Below are 20,269 nucleotides of genomic sequence, written 5' to 3' on the forward strand. Positions count from 1 at the left end.
CTCTTTGTGGTCCCGAAACCGGACGGTTCGGTAAGACCTATTTTGAATCTAAAATCCCTAAACCTGTACATGAAAAGATTCAAATTCAAGATGGAATCGCTCAGGGCGATTATAGCCAGTATGGAGGAGGGGGAGTTTATGGTGTCACTGGACATAAAGGATGCGTACCTTCATGTCCCCATATATCCCTCCCATCAGGAGTACCTGAGATTCGCTGTACAGGATTGTCATTACCAATTTCAGACGTTGCCGTTTGGGCTTTCCACGGCCCCAAGGATTTTCACCAAGATAATGGCGGAAATGATGGTGGTCCTGCGCAAGCATGGAGTCACAATTATCCCATACTTGGACGATCTCCTGATAAAGGCGAGATCAAGAGAGAAATTGCTGAGCAGTGTAACGCTCTCCCTGAGAGTACTCCAGCAACACGGTTGGATTCTGAATCTACCGAAGTCACAGTTGATTCCGACAACTCGACTAACGTTCCTAGGTATGATACTGGATACGGAACAAATGAAGGTTTCTCTGACGTCCTAGTGGATGCTGGGTACTCCGTAAGGACCATGGGGTATAGACGGGCTCCGCAGGAGACTGGGCACTCTTAAAAGAAAGATTAGGTACTATATCTGGTGTGCACTGGCTCCTCCCTCTATGCCCCTCCTCCAGACCCCAGTTAGTATCTGTGCCCGGCCAGAGCTGGATGCACCCTAGGGGCTCTCCTGAGCTTCCTAGAAAAGAAAGTATTTGTTAGGTTTTTTATTTTCAGTGAGATCTGCTGGCAACAGACTCACTGCTACGTGGGACTGAGGGGAGAGAAGCGAACCTACCTGCTTGCAGCTAGCTTGGGCTTCTAAGGCTACTGGACACCATTAGCTCCAGAGGGATCGAACACAGGCCCAGTCCTCGGTCGTCCGGTCCCGGAGCCGTGCCGCCGTCCCCCTTGCAGAGCCAGAAGAACGAAAAGAAGTTGAAAATCGGCGGCTGAAGACTCCGGTCTTCATGAAGGTAGCGCACAGCACTGCAGCTGTGCGCCATTGCTCCCTTAGCACACCACACACTCCGGTCACTGATGGGTGCAGGGCGCTGGGGGGGGGGGCGCCCGGGGCAGCAATTAGATTACCTTACTTGGCGAAAAGCACATAATACAGTCTGATAAACTGTATATGTGCATTAACCCCCGCCATTAAAGTACATAAAAGGACAGAAGCCCGCCGCTGAAGGGGCCGGGCCTTCTTCCTCAGCACACCGGCGCCATTTTCTCTTCACAGCTCAGCTGGAAGGAAGGTGGTCCCCAGGCTCTCCCCTGCAGTATCCTGGTACACAAAGGGTAAAAAAGAGAGGGTGGGTACATAAATTTAGGCGCAAAACTGTGTATATAAGCTGCTATAGGGGAAAAATCACTCAGTATAGTGTACATCCCTGTATTATATAGCGCTTTCCCGTTTTTTTCCCGTTGGAAAAAGCCCAGGACATCCAGAACATGGTTAGAGACCTGCTAAAACCGAAAAGGGTGTCAGTTCATCAATGCACTCGAGTTCAGGGAAAAATGGTGGCGGCCTACGAGGCCATCCCCTTCGGCAGGTTCCATGCGAGGACGTTTCAATGGGACCTTCTGGACAAATGGTCCGGGTCGCATCTGCACTTACATCGGAAAATAACTCTGTCCCCAGGGGCCAGGGTGTCTCTCCTATGGTGGCTGCAAAGTGCTCACCTGCTGGAGGGTCGCAGGTTCGGAATTCAGGACTGGATCCTGGTAACCACGGACACGAGCCACCGAGGCTCCCCACCCAAGGAAGAAATTTTCAGAGACTGGTCAGACCAGGAGTCCTGTCTACACATCAATGTGTTGGAACTCAAGGCCATGTACAACGGCCTTCGACAAGCGGAGAGTCTTCTTCGAAACCTACCAGTTCTGATTCAATCAGACAATGTCACAGCAGTGGCTCATGTGAACCGCCAAGGCGGGACAAGAAGTAGAGTCGCGATGGCGGAAGCCACAAGGATTCTTCGCTTGGCGGAAAATCACGTAAGCGCTCTGTCAGCTGTCTTCATTCCGGGAGTGGACAACTGGGAAGCAGACTTCCTCAGCAGACACGATCTCCATCCAGGAGAGTGGGGACTTCATCAAGAAGTCTTTGCAGACATAACACGTCTTTGGGGAATTCCTCAAATAGACATGACGGCGTCACGCCTCAACAAAAAGCTTCGGAGGTATTGTGCCAGGTCTCGTGACCCTCAGGCAGTAGCAGTAGACACCCTGGTAACGCCGTGGGTGTTCCACTCGGTCTACGTGTTTCCTCCTCTTCCTCTCATCACAAAAGTGTTGAGGATCATAAGGCGAAGAAGAGTACAGACGATACTCGTTGTTCCAGACTGGCCTCGAAGGGCCTGGTACTCAGATCTTCAAGAGATGCTCACAGGAGATCCCTGGCCTCTCCCTCTGAGGGAGGACCTGTTGCAACAGGGGCCCTGTATATTCCAAGACTTACCGCGGTTACGTTTGACGGCATGGCGGTTGAACGCCGAATCCTTGCGGAGAAGGGGATTCCGGAGGAGGTCATCCCTACTTTAATAAAGGCTAGGAAGGAGGTGACGGTGAAACATTATCACCGTATCTGGCGAAAGTATGTGTCTTGGTGTGAAACCAAGAACGCGCCTACGGAAGATTTTCATCTGGGGCGTTTTCTCCACTTCCTGCAGACAGGAGTGGATATGGGACTGAAATTAGGCTCTGTTAAGGTACAAATTTCGGCCCTTTCGATTTTCTTTCAGAAGGAATTGGCTTCTCTTCCAGAAGTCCAGACGTTTGTAAAGGGAGTGCTGCACATCCATCCCCCTTTTGTGCCTCCAGTGGCACCATGGGACCTGAACGTGGTGTTGCAGTTCCTAAAATCACACTGGTTTGAACCGCTTAACAAGGTTGAGTTGAAATTTCTTACCTGGAAGGTGGTCATGTTGTTGGCCTTGGCATCGGCAAGGCGAGTGTCAGAATTGGCGGCCTTGTCTCACAAGAGCCCCTACTTGATTTTTCATGTGGATAGAGCGGAATTGAGGACACGCCCTCAATTTTTGCCTAAGGTGGTTTCTTCATTCCATCTGAACCAACCTATCGTGGTGCCTGTGGCTCCGAGTGACTTGGAGGATTCCAGGTCCCTGGACGTAGTCAGGGCTTTGAAGATTTATGTAGCCAGAACGGCTAGACTTAGGAAAACAGAAGCACTATTTGTCCTGTATGCTGCTAATAAGATTGGCGCATCTGCTTCGAAGCAGACTATTGCTCGCTGGATCTGTAATACGATTCAGCAGGCTCATTCTACGGCTGGATTGCCGGTACCAAATTCGGTTAAGGCCCATTCCACTAGGAAGGTGGGCTCTTCTTGGGTGGCTGCCCAAGGCGTCTCGGCCTTACAGCTTTGTCGTGCGGCGACTTGGTCGGGGTCAAACACTTTTGCTAAATTCTACAAGTTTGATACCCTGGCTGATGAGGACCTAGCTTTTGCTCAGTCGGTGCTGCAGAGTCATTCGCACTCTCCCGCCCGATTGGGAGCTTTGGTATAAACCCCATGGTCCTTACGGAGTCCCCAGCATCCTCTAGGACGTAAGAGAAAATAAGATTTTAAACCTACCGGTAAATCTATTTCTCCTAGTCCGTAGAGGATGCTGGGCGCCCGTCCCAGTGCGGAAACTCTGCAAGACTTGTATATAGTTGTTGCTTACATAAGGGTTATGTTACAGTTGCAGTCGGTCTTGGACCGTCACTGTTGTTGTTCATACGGTTAACTGGTTATGTATGTTCCAGGTTACATGGTATGATTGGTGTGAGCTGGTATGAATCTTGCCCTTGGATTTTTAAATCCTGCCTTGTATTGTCCATCTCCTCTGGGCACAGTTCTCTAACTGAGGTCTGGAGGAGGGGCATAGAGGGAGGAGCCAGTGCACACCCATAGGAAAAGTTCTTTTTAGGTGCCCATGTCTCCTGCGGAGCCAGTCTATACCCCATGGTCCTTACGGAGTCCCCAGCATCCTCTACGGACTAGGAGAAATAGATTTACCGGTAGGATTAAAATCTTTTTTTTTTACTGGAAATTACAAACCCACGCAAGTACACACACCTCAGGAAAACGTACACTTAAACCTGGAAAACATGCACACCTTGAAAATACAATAAAACCTAGGCATAACACACATCTGGAAAAGACGCATACACATATATACCAAGGGATACTGAACATACGTTATGTACAGTATGTCAACTTTATGATGTCGGCATGTAACTTGTCAACCTTGCAGTAATATCGAAATATTCACATCTAACCCTGACTGTAATGTTGACATGTGTCATCATTTTGTCCATGTCAACATTTTCCAGATGTTCACATTTTAAACATGTCGACCTAATAACATTTGACGTTCTGGTGTTGACATAGTGAATGTCGACTTAATGATGCGTACTTATACCAGGGCATACTGGAAACACTGGAAAACATACACATACATGCACGGGATGTAGTCAGATGGTCGACAGTGTCAGCATTCATAGTGTTGACACCAAGGTGTCAACAGTTATGTCGACATAGTTCAAATGTGTACAGGCAACTGTTGACTTTCTCAGGATGTCGCAGATGAACTGATGACATTGTCAGAATTCGGCATTCGTGTTAGGATGCGGGGGGAGGTGGGGGTTAGGTTTTCTGGTTGTGAGCGGGAAATACATTTTCTAAATGAGGTGCAAAGATATGTTCTTTAAAGGACATTAGAGAATAAATTCAACCACTAATTTAATCTTCACGCTGCGTTCAGCACTACGGATTACAGTTTACGTGGTTGACAAAGCACAAATTCTATTGTTTAGAATTTGTTGAGTGTGACAGTTGTGGTCCGTCACCGGTGTGAGTAACGCTCGTCTTCCACAATGGTCTGCCCAGTGACCAAAACGTATTTCTATTTGCTATAGGCTTGTACAGCCCAAGAGTGGGTGTATCACTTGGATAATCCAGAGAATAGATGATATACAAATGACAATTGCATTCCTTTTCAGATTAAGCCTGTATATCCTGGTAAATGTGGATTGCTGCATTTATGAGATTTGGAATTCCACATATTGCTGACTTTTCATCTGTTATATAATAGAAGCTTCAGTGGTTGCACATTTATATTTATAACGCTCGAGATGGTAGTGGACTTCAGGAAGAAACCTGCTGCCATGCCCCCACTAGTGATTGCTGACAGTGTGGTGCCGTGGGTCGACTCCTTCAAATTCCTTGGATCTAAAATCTCCCACGACCTCAAATGAGGGCCAAACATAGGCTCCATCGTCAAGAAGGCACAACAGAGAATGTTCTTTCTGAGACAACTCAGGAAATTCAACATTCCGCAGAAGCTGCTGCTCACTTTCTACACCGCCATTGTGGAGTCTGTCCTATGCTCATCAATCACAGTATGGTATGGAGCTGCCAAAGACTGCGTGAGGTCAGCAGAAAGGGATGTCGGGGCCGATCTCTCCTTTGTCCACGACATATACATGTACATATACATCGTGGTGGACAAGCTACACCCTGGGCCATGTCCTGTATGAAACTCTAGGCAGGCGTTATAGGTCCATTCCCGCTAAGTCGACCAGAACCTCTAAAAGCTTCTTCCCACTAGCTGTTCATCTACTAAACAAGGTCTAAAATGCCTGGAGCTATGAACTGAGATGCTACCTTGCACAGCGTTCCCGTAGTAATGTATGCTATGTATGTATGTATGTCTACATGTTATGTACCGTACCATGTTAAGTTAGCGATGCATTGTAACCGCAAACAATTCCTAGTATACACAAGTATACCTTGCCAATAAAGCTGATTCTGATCTAAACCTCACAGTTATTGATGGGATTGGGAGTAGGTGGGTGAGCATGGTTATGTCACTCCGGATTAGGCAAAAAAGTAGGAGAACCACCTGCCAAACATGATCTGGGTATAGTGTGAAAATCCCTTAAATCTGGACTTTTGTGAAGAAATAGGGATGGTTGGAAAATGTTTACAGATGTGTCCAGATACAATATTGCTGCAAGTGTGCCAAACAGCCAGTCTCGGCGCACTAGGTCCTGTGAGTCTTGGCTTGCACCAATCAACCTAAAAATGCATTTTAGTCTCAGTGTGATGCAACTCTGAAGCACCAGGAGGCTATGCGGATTAATTTGATATTCACTAACTGTGCAACTGAGTCTGAATCTGTATGAAGTGCTACCACGCAGCTGCTGTGGCTTTTTTCCATGCCAAGAGCCATTGTGCTTCATATGCAGACTCAGGGAGGTATTCAATTAGGGCTGTTTTTCCCACCTAGGCAAAAAACAGCACTTTTCGCTATTTTTTGGGGTGAATGGGGATTCCCCTATTCAATTACAGGGCCGTTTTTTCACCTAGGCAAAACATTCATCAGGAGCAAAAAACAAGTGGATCCACGTGTTTTCACACCTATGCCGGTGAAAACGCGAGCCGTTTTTGACGATTTTGATACTTTTTTCGCCAATGCCTTTTCACTAAAAACGTAAAAAGTGAAAAGCCATTGGCGAAAATTTACTTTAAAACAGGCGAAAATGGCCCTCAATTGAATACGCAGGGGGGGTGAATTCGATATCTCCTAATTGTCTGAGCTAATTGAATATCTCCCTCAGTGACACAGATATACAAGTGTTGCATCCCAAATGAATCCTTGCTGTCTCCTGGTACGTCCTAGTCTCATGGTATTGCGACTAAGAAGTATTTTCAGATGACAAAGACTCCTGGAGCTAGCAGAGTCACATGGGACCTGGCGGCTCACTTGCGCCATTCATCTAGCCCAGCACTGAAGCTTAGTGTATATGGACACATCTGTATATATCCACTATTATTAAACTTAAATACAGTTATAAAATTAGCTTATTTTATTCTTGTCTGTAGGATTTCAGAAAGATGCACATTGATGACCTTCAGATGTCCTTGGACAGTCTAAATGGCAGCGTACTGGAGTCACCAGGCAAAGTTTCACCTTCGCTATCTCGCTCGGCTCCTGCATCAATACTGAGACATCCGCCTAGTCCTGTCTTAAACCGGTCATCTCTTAGACAAAGGTAACAATACCCTCACTTATTCCCAGCATCACAAGAGACAAAATATTGTGGTATACCTGGTTAGATATTATAATGCTTAATAATAAAACTGGGTAAAGGTGTTGTGTTCCTCAAAGATGTATGACCTTTGCGAACAAATCAATCTCAGTGTGTGGTTTTGATTTAATATCTCTATCTCAGGAATGCTGCCCCATCTAAAACTGGAATAGATAGTCAGCAGAATTGTCCCCTGACTGTTCAATATACAAAGTTGCTGAGTACTTAGATTTCCTGAAAGGAGAGTTTCCTATCTGAGCCTCTTTATGCTGGATGATACTAGCTGTCAGTCACAGCTGGGAGCAGTAAGGGACAGTAATAGCAGCAGTGACGGGGCTTGTTCCTTACAAGGTATTATTTTTGTTCATAATTAACGAAGTACTACTTACTGCAAAAACAAACCCCACCCCATCCCCGGCCATTTGATAAATATTATGCTAATGAGTCCAACTAGGTTAATTATAAGCCTTCCCACTACTGGTACCATGTAACACAGGAATGCAGAGTTATAGATCAGTGGTAATGCTGAGTGACTAGCATGCGGAATAGGCTTATTACCAGTCTGTCTGCTGGGTAGAACATTCCTCTTTGCAAATTACTTTGGAGTCCCGGGTTAAAAATAAAAAATAAAAATCCCCCCTTCCCCCTTGTGACAGGTACTGTTTACGCCTATGTCTTGTCTACACACATTGGGGCAGATGTATTAAGCCTGGAGAAGTGATAAGTGCAAGGTGATAATGCACCAGCCAATCAGCTTCAATATGCAAATTTACAGTTAGGAGCTGATTGGCTGGTGCGTTATCACCTTGCACTTATCACTGCTTTATCACTTCTCCAGGCTTAATACATCTGCCCCATACTTCTCAGTAACAGATAAGCTGTAAATATCTGCGTATTAGCACAGTCCGTATGATGCAGGTGAGAGGAACGAGCGGCTTTAGGGCACCCTAGGCACTTCAGTAACTGCCTCCCCCCGCCTGCCTAATTACTAATGTTATTTTTATTGATTGGTTATAAAATCTAATTTCATGATAGCCAGTTTAATAGAAAAATAATCAAAAGCCTCTATGAAATGTTGTTATTTTTAATTATGTATACATATTTACTAAGTAGGACAGCTTACAGGGGCAGTATGTGCATGTCCTACCCATTTACAAACCATTCAGGATGGCATATGGGGGGTCATTCCGAGTTGATTGCTAGCTGCCGTTGTTCGCAGCGCATCGATCAGGCTAAAAATCGGCATTTCTGCGCATGCGTATGCCCCGCAATGCGCACGCGTGACGTATGGGTACAAAGGCATCTGTTGTTTTGCACAGGTTCTAGCGAAGTTTTCAGTCGCACTGACGGCCGCAAGAAGATTGACAGGCAGGGGGCGGTTTCTGGGTGTCAACTGACCGTTTTCAGGGAGTGTTTGCAAAAACGCAGGCGTGTCTGAAAAAATACAGGCGTGGCTGGGTGTTCGCTGGGCGGGTGTATGACGTCAAATCCGGACACGAATAGGCTGAATTGATCACAAGCGCTGAGTAGGTTCAGAGCTACTCAGAAACTGCACAAACTGTTTTTGCAGAGCTCGGCTGCACATGCGTTCACACTTCTGCTAAGCTAAAATAAACTCCCCAGTGGGCGGCGGCATAGCGTTTGCACGGCTGCTACAACTAGCCAGCTAGCGATCAACTCGGAATGACCCCCATGGTACAGTACAGTGTAAATATTTTGCCATTACTGGTACTTTTGGGCTGGCAGTACCAACATAAGCACCCAAGTGCCGCCCCTCACATGCCTAATGAGAAATTTGCCACCGGGGAGAAACACATTAACAGCTTTTATAGTTTGACAGTATCTATTCATATGTAATGTACTTTTGTGCTTTTGTAAAGTGGCTGACATTTATGTGTTTTTGGTGATGCTATTCATTTATTAGTTCTCTGTAATAATAGGCCTATATGGAATATAAATATCCCTTTTTTTTGTCAAGGGATTAATATGTGTTACCACCAAGGTCAGTATTGTGATTGTGTCATAGCATACAGCATTATATCATTGAGTCTGCAAACCGCTGCTGATTAAATTAACAATATGTATCCCTACAGGGATGGACTCCACATCAATATAACATAGTGTTTATATTTATTATAATGTCATATAGTCTATCCAGCATTTGGCGGGTTGCTCTTATTAGTGCCAGTAAATGGAATTTAGCAGACTACATGTTTTGTAATTTATTTGTAACTGGCGGAGCTGTAATTGTTAGCTCTGCGGCTTTTCTACATAGTCTTAGGAACAAATTAATTTCCATGCGATATCCATGAAGTGCCTTGACCACCTCACGACCACTGACATACTGTATCCAGCATTCTGTCTCACCCCACTCCTCCAAATTCCGTCCAATTAAAATTCTAATGCAGCAGGAGACGTCTGTAGGAGACTGATCCTCGCTAATGATACCAGGAGAATTTCGAGACTCAGCCTCGGATCATCATCGCGTCCATCGATTGTGATTCGTGATGGTTATAGGTACTGGCCAGTCCGCGCAAGCTGAAGCTTACTCAGGCTGGCCGTAGGATCCGGACACCAGGGTCCAGGAAGTCTGCATACGACGATGCAGACCCTGGATCTGTCATGCCTTCAAAATGGGGACAACACCCCCATGTTGAAGGCGTGACGAATCCAGGGTCTGCATAATTATTCACATCAGTACTTAGTCATTTATACCATAAATCATGAACAACCCCACCGCCAGTTTCTTTCACCAGTTACACTAAAACCTTAGTCACTACATGGGCAGGAGGAATGCAGCGGGAAACACCTTGGGCGGAATTCAATCGTCTTACGTGCCCGCCACATGTCTGATCTCCTGTCTAAAGTGTTTGGAGATCGTGTGACGCAATTCAGTTGTTTGGGGGGTTTTCATGCTGATTGCGCCCAGCCATACCGGGTGTAGCTGTTTTACCAAAGTGCCGTACGTGATTTGAAAAATGCCATTTGGGCACCCAAACAGGTCACTTTTCTCTAATTTAAGCTTGCCAGCATGGGGGGTTGTGAGCTGAAATGCCGGCGCCTGCAGCTAAGCGCAGCCAAACTGAGCAGCAATTGAATTGATCCGTCAGGTGCCACATCTAGTGACTGCCGGAGCGTAAAACAATTGCATTCCCTCCATTCACTGCACAAAGCCTCATATCATTATTCAGTACTGTAGGAAAGATGGTGGAACTAGGGAACTGGGTTTTTGAGCTTCAGATGTACCCCGCTCAAACACGTTGGGACACACAAACGCAAATTTAACCCAAAGCCTTTAGCATATCCTCTTTCACCTTTTTCCACTGCACTTGCTTGAAAGTGCCTTGCAACAATACCTCCTGATTTAGGCAAGATGGTCCTGATCAGAGGACTCTGGGGCTGGTTCAAAGGTGGGCGCTAATATCCCTGTCTCTGCATCTTTATACGCAGTAGCTGTGCAAAATTATTCAAAAGCAGCTGCTTTATCACTTCTTTGTCCCTTCTCCATGCTTAATACATCTGCCCCTTGGGGAGATAAGAGTCAACAGTAGAAGAATGATAACAGGGTGCTCTAACTCAACCCAGCCTAGCAAAGTAGTAGTAGTTATTGGGAGCTTTCTTCTTTGTGTGTGTCTTGTTGTGTGTTGTATTTGTATTGTGGATGTGTCCATGTACTATTTCATCTTTATAATGATTTGTGTTTTTGTTATCAGATCATTTGTTTTCTGTTGTCCCCAAGTAGATTCTTTGGGAAGCTCTCTCCCTCCCCGCTATGACTATACAGCTATTTATATTGATTTCTCTCCTGTGATACTTTGTCCTTGTAAGTCGTTTCCGCACAGTGTGCAGACTCATGCCTTAGAAGCCAGCACAACCCATGATCGCTAACATCCCTCACAAATGTGACCATCCTTTGGGAAAGCGGAAAAAGTTTTAGTGATCTATTTGCAAAGATTACGCGTGTTACGGTTTTCCTTTCTCCTTCTCCCCACGCTTGTAGCAGTCCCGGCAGATGTTGCCAGCACGTCTTTGTCTTAAACAGATAATTGTTTGACATTTGAGACAGGCCTTTGTATCGAGTGCTAAACCGTCAGAGCGTGAACCATTCTATGCATTTTTTTGTGTGTGTTTTAGCTTGTAGTAACCAGCCTTTAATCCCGCCGAGAGTCTCTTGCCATTGTCACTTTGGCTAATCAAGATATCTTGCCGTCGAGAGCGAAGATTATTTGCTTTCTTTATGTCGTGTTTTTCTTTCTTTCTTTTTTATTTTGTTACTGCCTTTATCACTACGCAAACAGAGGCGTTGCGTGCTTTTACCGCCACACCAGGGAGGAGGGCAGTTGATCACACTTGACAGAGCATCTTTGAAATGAATTATGAGAAGGTCTACCATTGATCTGGCTTTTTTTCAGGTCGCTGAGCAATAATTCCTAAGTGTTTATACAATCTATTGAAATCAATAAACAATTTAAACTGGTGTAGCAGCAGAATGTTTGCCGAAGCTAAGGAAAATTGAAAGTATGACAATGAATACCGCTAAGAAGTGTATTTTTATCATCTGAGCAAACTGTTCTCCTAATGAAATGTGTTTCCCCCCCCCCCTCCCTTCCTCCTCCCCATTCTCCTTTGACATAACAGTAAAATCCCAACAACAGAGACACAAGGAAGAGGCATTCTGGTGTTATGATGCTGACACGCTCGCACAATTGGTTTATCTCTGGGCAATAAAACTCTATTGTTGCTATTTCAGGCCTAATGTATGCAAATTAAGGCTCATTCCATTAAAACAGAAGCATGTGCATGGAAATATTGTGCAATCGAACCTGTGCTAGTCCTTCATACTTATTGTGCGGCTTTACGGCTTTGTAATTGGTGCCGCGTCCCAGGTTGGCAAAAAGAACATACATATATGAATGTATAATAAATTGTGTCCACCTCCCAGTCATGTGAAGGGTTTCACTGAATATTTAAACTCCATGGCAGCCCTACACTGATGGGTTAACGCCGTAGGTGGCTGTGCAGAGACACAGAAGACCTAATTCAGAGATGTACATAAACCCAATTATGAGAGATCTGCGCAGCTGCTGCACTGTGCATCTGCATATCGCATTCTGCAGTGCCCCCAAGCCGCAGCATGACTGACATGTTGCAGCATTTTGGGGGGTGGGGTAGGGGCAGCAACTTAGTGTTGGCGGGAAAAAAGGACATATTGCGTGTGCTGAAGCCAATGTAATAAAGCTTCACTGTCTTCAGCTTCGTGACTATCCCGGGTGTAGTATGGTATGCCAGTGGCCGGGCTCCCAGCGACCAGCATACCGGCTCCGGAAGCCCGACCGCCGGCATACCGACAGCGTGGCGAGCGCAAATGAGCCCCTTGCAGGCACGGTGGCGCGCCACGCTATTTATTCTCCCTCCAGTGGGGTCGTGGACCCCCACGAGGGAGCATCTCTGCGATCAGGTAGTCGCCGCCTACAGGGGGAGGGGGTAATCGCTGTGCAGGGGTGCGATCGCATGTGCAGGAGAGCTGCACAAACAGAAGTTAGTGCAGTCTGCACAGCCCAGGACTTACTCAGCAGCTGCGATGATCGGGGCCGGAGCTGACGTCATGATTCCTCCCACAAAACGCCAGGTCCCTCCTGCGTTTTTCCGGACACTCCCTGAAAACGGTCAGTTGCCACCCACAAACGCCCTCTTCCTGTCAATCTTCTTGCGATCACCGGAGCAATCGGATTTTTCGAAGCATTCCGGCGCTCGCGCCTGTGCATTGTGGTGCATGCGCAGTTAAGACCTGATAGCCTGCTGTGCAAAAACCCACAAGCCGCAATCAGGTCTGAATTAGCCCCATAGACAACTTGGATGGGAATGTTGGTCTGGCATAGAGTATATTAAGGAAATTAAGTTGAAGATAATTGTTTTATTTATTTATTAATTCCATGGCAGCCCTTCATGACTGAGCCAAGTTCAAGCAAAAGAAATGGTGGATTCAGGCATAAGCAAAATTAAAATTGTATTGACTAAAACCCTTTTGCACCAAAAACCCAGTTTCAAGCCGTATCACAGCAGCTTGAAATACCGTTTACACCACAGTCAGGACCTGGGTTAGTGGCGCCTCTTCCCTCTGCCTGCGCTTAGAGATGACATCATCTCCAAGCGCTGCTGATCCAGCTTTCCATAGGCTTTTAGTGTGACCAGGGTCGGATTACCTCTAGACCTTGGTTGTTTTTTTAAGGTCCTATTTACACCAAGTCTCGACCGGGGTAGACCCAGCAACAACCATGTTATTCATGCGGTGGAAAAGGGGTATTACTGAGGGATTTTTGTTCCAAACTCCGCTTCAGCAGAAGACGTTACATACATAAAATAAATGTCTGGAAAATGCGTGAAGACACGACCACCGTTCTGCTTTTCAGATCATCCGCTAAGGCCTAAGCCCTGCATGCCCATGGGATTGCCACCATCTATGTAGAATGTGCCCTAAGGATTGCCGTCACCTCACATGTATTCTTGTAAGTCTGTGCATTAAATAGCCTTGATTTATGTTGTAAAAGCGTTTTGGCTGGAGTATGCTATTTCAGGTCCTACAGGAAGGTCAAAAAGCTGATCTGTTTTTATGACTGAATTCAGTCAGATGAGGTCATCAGAAATTGCACTGACAAGATCCAGCGTATGTAATTGTTCCTCCTTGTCATTAGTTGGCCTTGGACAGAGTGATGAAGTGTGATGTCCCCATTAATATAAAGAACTGTATTTCTCTAACGTCCTAGTGGATGCTGGGAACTCCGTAAGGACCATGGGGAATAGCGGGCTCCGAAGGAGGCTGGGCACTCTAGAAAGATCTTAGACTACCTGGTGTGCACTGGCTCCTCCCACTATGACCCTCCTCCAAGCCTCAGTTAGATTTCGTGCCCGGCCGAGGTTGGATGCACACTAGGGGCTCTCCTGAGCTCTTAGAAAGTTATAGTCTTAGAATTTGTTATTTTCAGTGAGACCTGCTGGCAACAGGCTCACTGCAGCGAGGGACTAAGGGGAGAAGAAGCGAACTCGCCTGCTTGCAGCCGGATTGGGCTTCTTAGGCTACTGGACACCATTAGCTCCAGAGGGATCGACCGCAGGCCCAGCCTTGATGTTCGGTCCCGGAGCCGCGCCGCCGTCCCCCTTACAGAGCCAGAAGCAAGAAGATGGTCCGGAAAATCGGCGGCATGAAGACATCCTGTCTTCACCAAGGTAGCGCTCAGCACTGCAGCTGTGCGCCATTGCTCCTCTCACACACTTCACACTCCGGTCACTGAGGGTGCAGGGCGCTGGGGGGGGCGCCCTGAGGCAGCAATAAAAACACCTTGGCTGGCTAAAATACCTCAATATATGGCCCCAGGGGCTATATATGAGGTAAATACCCCTGCCAGAATTCCATAAAAAACGGGAGAATAGGCCGCGAAAAAGGGGCGGAGCCTATCTCCTCAGCACACTGGCGCCATTTTTCCCTCACAGCTCGGCTGGAAGGAAGCTCCCTGGCTCTTCCCTGCAATTCTACAGTACAGTAAGAGGGAAAAGAGAGGGGGGGCATTAAAATTGGCACTGTATACAGTATATTATATAAAAAGCAGCTATTAGGGACATAACTCAGTTAGTCCCTGTATATATATAGCGCTCTGGTGTGTGCTGGCATACTCTTACTCTGTCCCCCCAAAGGGCTTTTGTGGGTCCTGTCCTCGTTTAGAGCATTCCCTGTGTGTCTGCGGTGTGTCGGTACGGCTGTGTCGACATGTTGAATGAGGAGGCTTATATGGTGACAGAACAGAGGCCGATATATGTGATGTCGCCCCCTGTGGGGCCGACACCAGAGTGGATGGATAGGTGAAAGGTATTAACCGACAGTGTCAACTCCTTACATAAAAGGGTGGATGACGTAACAGCTGTGGGACAGCCGGCTTCGCAGCCCGCGCCTGCCCAGGCGTCTCAAAGGCCATCAGGGGCTCAAAAACGCCCGCTCTCTCAGATGGCAGACACAGATGTCGACACGGAGTCTGACTCCAGTGTCGACAAGGTGGAGACATATACACAATCCACTAGGAACATCCGTGACGTGATCCCGGCAATAAAAAATGTGTTATACATTTCTGACTTTAACCCAAGCACCTCTAAAAATGGGTTTTAGGTTTGGGGAGAAAAAACAGGCAGTGTTTTGTTCCCCCATCAGATGAATAAATGAAGTGTGTGAAAGCGTGGGTTCCCCCGTTAAGAAACTGGTAATTTATAAAAAGTTACTGATGGCGTACCCTTTCCCGCCAGGTGGATAAGTTACGCTGGGAGATATCCCCTAGGGTGGATAAGGCGCTCACTCGTTTGTCAAAAAAGGTGGCACTGCCGTCTTAGGATACGGCCACTTTAATAGGTACCTGTTGATAAAAAACAGGAGGCTATCCTGAAGTCTGTATTTACACACTCAGGTACTAGACTGAGACCTGCAGATAGTGCTGCTGCAGCGTGGTCGGTGACCCTGTCAAACAGGGATACTAGTTGGCAAACATAAAAACATATTAAAGACGTCGTCTTATATATGGGGGATGCACAGACGGATATTTTGCCGGCTGGCATCCAAAATAAATGTAATGTCCATTCTGTCAGGAGGGTATTAGAGACCTGTCACTGGACAGGTGAGGCTGACTTAAAAAGCGCATAGAGAGCCTTATAAGGGTGAGGAATTATTTGGGGATGGTCTCTGGGACCTCGTATCCACAGCAACTGCTGGGAAGAAATAATTTTACCTCAGGTTTCCTCACAGACAAAGGTACAGTCCTTTCGGCTTCAGAAACAAATGGCGCTTCATTTCTGTACAGAGACATGGGTAGAGGGAAAAAAGCTGCACCAGTCAGCCTGTTCCCAGAATCAAGATTCTTCCCCCGCCTCCTGTGAGGCCACACCATGACGCGGGTGCTCCACAGGTGTAGCCAGGTACGGTGGGGGGCCGTCTCAAAAATTTCAGCAATTAGTGGGCTCGCTCACAGGTGGATCCCTGTTTCTTTCAAGTAGTATTTCAGGGGTACAAGCTGGAATTCGAGATGTCTCCCCCCAGCCGTTTCCTAAAATATGCCTTGCTGACAACTCCCTCAGGCAGGGAGGCTGTGCTAGAGGCAATTAATAAGCGGTATTCCCAGCAGGTAATACTCAAGGTGCCCCTACTTCAAAAAGGACGGGGTTACTATTCCACACGGGTTGGGGTACCGAAACCGCATGGTTCGGTGTGACCCATTTTATATTTAAAATCCTTGAACACAAAAATTCAAGTTCAAGATGGAATCGCTCAGGGCGGTTATTCCAAGCCTGGACGAGGGGGATTACATGGTATCCTGGGACATCAAGGATGCTTACCTGCATGTCCCCATTTACCATCCTCGCCAGGAGTACCTCAGATTTGTGGTACAGGATTACCATTACCAAGTCCAGACACTGCCGTTTGGACTGTACATGGCACCGAGGGTGTTTTATCAAGGTAATGGCCGAAATGTTGATACTCCTTCAAAAAAAGGGAGTTGTAATTATCCCGTACTTGGACAATCTCGTTATAAGGGCGAGGTCCAAGGAGCAGTTGGTAGTCGGGGTAGCACTATTTTGGAAAGTGCTACAACAGCATGGTTGGATTCTAAACAGTCCAAAGTCACAGCTGGTTCCTATGACACGTCTACTGTTCCTGGGGATGGTTCTGGACATAAACCAGAAATAGTGTTTCTCCCGGAGGAGAAAGCCAAGGAGTTGTCATCTCTAGTCAGAGACCTCCTGAAGCCAAAATAGGTAGCGGTGCATCATTGCACGCGAGTCCTGGGAAAATGGTAGCTTCCTACGAAGCAATCCCATTAGGCAGGTTCCATACAAGAACTTTTCAGAGGGACCTGTTGGACAAGTGGTCCGGATCGCATCTTCCGATGCATAGGCTGATAACCCTGTCTCCAAGGACCAGGGTATCTCTACTGTGGTGGCTGCAGAGTGCCCATCTTCAAGAGGGCCGCAGGTTCGGCATACAGGACTAGGTCCTAGTGACCATGGATTCCAGCCTTTGAGGCTGGGAGGCAGTCACACAGGGAAGAAATTTCTAGGGACTTTGGTCAAGTCAGGTTATTTCCCTACACATAAATATTCTGGACCTGAGGGCCATTTACAATGCCCTGAGGCCGGCAAGGCCTCTGCTTCAAAACCAGCCGGTACTGATCCAATCAGACAACATCACGGCAGTCGCCCATGTAAACCAACAGGGCGGCACAAGAAGCGCGATGGCAGAAGCCACAAGGATTCTCCGATAGGCGGAAAATCATGTGTTAGCACTGTCAGCAGTGTTCATTCCCGGAGTGGACAACTGGGAAGCAGATCTTCTCAACAGACACGACCTCCACCCGGGAGAATGGGGACTTCCTCCAGAAGTCTTCCAATAGGATTGTACACCATTGGGAAAGGCCACAGGTGGACATGATGGCGTCCCGCCTCAACAAAAAGCTATAAAAGATATTGCACCGGGTCAAGGGACCCTCAGGCGATAGCTATGGACGCTCTGGTAACACCGTGGGTGTACCAGTCGGTTTATGTGTTCTCCCCTCTGCCTCTCATACCAAAGGTACTGAGAATAATAAGAAGGCGAGGAGTAAGAACGATACTCGTGGATGGCCAAGAAGAGCTTGGTACCCAGAACTTCAAGAATTTATATCAGAGGACCCATGGCCTCTGCCACTCAGACAGGACCCGCGGCAGCAGGGTCCCTGTCTGTTCCAAGACTTACCGCGGCTGCGTTTGTCGGCATGGCGGTTGAACGCCGGATCCTGAAGGAAAAGGGCATTCCGGAGGAAGTCATTCCTACGCTTACTAAAGCCAGGAAAGAGGTTACAGCAACTCATTATCACCGCATATGGCGAAAATATGTTGCATGGTGTGAGGCCGAAAGGGCCCCAACAGAGGAATTTCAACTAGGTCGATTTCTGCATTTCCTGCAAGCAGGAGTGACTATGGGCCTTAAATTGGGTTCCATTAAGGTACAGATCTCGGCTCTGTCGATTTTCTTTCAAAAAGAACTAGCTTCAGTACCTGAAGTTCAGACATTTATAAAAGGAGTGCTGCAGAGTCAGCCCCCGTTTGTGCCTCCTGTGGCACCTTGGGATCTCAACGTGGTGTTGAGTTTCTTAAAATCACATTGGTTTGAACCACTAAAAACCGTGGATCTGAAATATCTCACGTGGAAGGTGGTTATGTTTTTGGCCTTGGCTTCTGCCAGGCGAGTATCAAAGTTGGCGGCTTTGTCTTGTAAAAGCCCTTATTTGATTTTCCATATGGATAGGGCAGAATTGAGGACTCGTCCCCAGTTTCTCCCAAAGGTGGTGTCAGCGTTTCACCTGAACCAGCCTATTGTGGTGCCTAGGCTACTAGGGACCTGGAGGACTCCAAGTTGCTAGACGTTGTCAGGGCACTGAAAATATATGTTTCCAGAACGGCTAGAGTCAGAAAATCTGACTCGCTGTTTATCCTATATGCACCTAACAAGCTGGGTGCTCCTGCTTCTAAGCAGACTATTGCTCGTTGGATTTGTAGTACAATTCAGCTTGCACATACTGTGGCAGGCCTGCCACAGCTAAAATCTGTCAATGCCCATTCCACAAGGAAGGTGGGCTCATCTTGGGCGGCTGCCCGAGGGGTCTCGGCTTTACAACTTTGCCGAGCAGCTACTTGGTCAGGGGCAAACACGTTTGCAAAATTCTACAAATTTGATACCCTGGCTGAGGAGGACCTGGAGTTCTCTCATTCAGTGCTGCAGAGTCATCCGCACTCTCCCGCCCGTTTGGGAGCTTTGGTATAATCCCCATGGTCCTTACGGAGTTCCCAGCATCCACTAGGACGTTAGAGAAAATAAGAATTTACTCACCGGTAATTCTATTTCTCGTAGTCCGTAGTGGATGCTGGGCGCCCATCCCAAGTGCGGTTTATCTGCAATACTTGTACATAGTTATTGTTAACTAAATCGGGTTATTGTTGAGCCATCTGTTGAGAGGCTCTATTGTTTCATACTGTTAACTGTGTTTCATATCACGAGTTGTACGGTGTGATTGGTGTGGCTGGTATGAGTCTTACCCGGGATTCAAAATCCTTCCTTATTGTGTACGCTCGTCCGTGCACAGTACCTAACTGAGGCTTGGAGGAGGGTCATAGTGGGAGGAGCCAGTGCACACCAGGTAGTCTAAGATCTTTCTAGAGTGCCCAGCCTCCTTCGGAGCACGCTATTCCCCATGGTCCTTACGGAGTTCCCAGCATCCACTACGGACTACGAGAAATAGAATTACCGGTGAGTAAATTCTTATTTTCCGCAACTGCGACTTTTGTAAGCTGCCACTTCCCGGTGGTTTGGAGGTGTAAATAAATAAATAAAAAATGTCACTCACAGTCAGGGTAAAACACGCAGGACTTTACACTGACTGTATGTGCCACTTTACATTTTTTTCCCCCAACCTGCTGGTAAGCCTCCACTTCCTTTAAAAAAAAAAAAAAAATGTCAAAAAGTGGAAATTACCTTAGGTAGGAAAGGAAGATTAGTTTGTTACACCACTATCTGTATACATGTTCAGAAATGTCTCCTTACACCAAATGTCAAGCAGCTCCCCCCCCCACCCCCCTCCCCTCTCAACAGGTAAACCATGATTGCTATCAAAAGTTTCACATTAAGCCACTTGAGGTAGACTTCTTGCGAAAACTCAAAGGAATCAGACATTGAGGTTTTTCAGATCTTCCAGGATGCACGGGTCCTTACTCCCCCTACCCCTGCCACAGCTCAGGCTCCTTATTTTTCGTTTGGTGCCAGCAGGAGCTGGTTCACCTTAGAACAGTGGGGCTTCTTTTAAGCAGTCCAAGCTTTTATTTTCTTTTTATTTATTTTTTTGCTGGTTCAATCCACAGTCACCTGAAGATGCGACTCCAGAAGGTCTGGGGCTTTTGGTCATGGAATAATGGCTATTTGGATTTACAGGAATGAATGTGTCCAATAACAAGATGAACGTGTAGTGGAACGTGGATTTTGTATCTAGGACTTTTTTTCATTCAGGATATAAACATAAAAGCTGTTAATTGGCAAACAGTGGCCGCTTGGATTGTCTTTATAACATGACCTGCTAC

At 46.8% G+C, this 20,269-nt stretch overlaps 1 protein-coding gene across 3 annotated transcripts in view; it reads left to right on the top strand.

The window, feature by feature from the left end:
- Nucleotides 1-20,269, top strand: part of SPATA6 (spermatogenesis associated 6) — a 290,370-nt gene that overhangs the window by 170,094 nt on the left and 100,007 nt on the right. For all 3 annotated transcript variants that reach the window (XM_063939577.1, XM_063939578.1, XM_063939576.1), the window contains one exon: nt 6,924-7,093. In XM_063939577.1, the coding sequence (XP_063795647.1) occupies nt 6,924-7,093 (170 nt within the window). The remainder of the gene's footprint in view (nt 1-6,923; nt 7,094-20,269) is intronic.

This window comes from Pseudophryne corroboree, chromosome 9, assembly GCF_028390025.1.
Source record: "Pseudophryne corroboree isolate aPseCor3 chromosome 9, aPseCor3.hap2, whole genome shotgun sequence".
Taxonomy (NCBI): Eukaryota; Metazoa; Chordata; class Amphibia; order Anura; family Myobatrachidae; genus Pseudophryne; species Pseudophryne corroboree.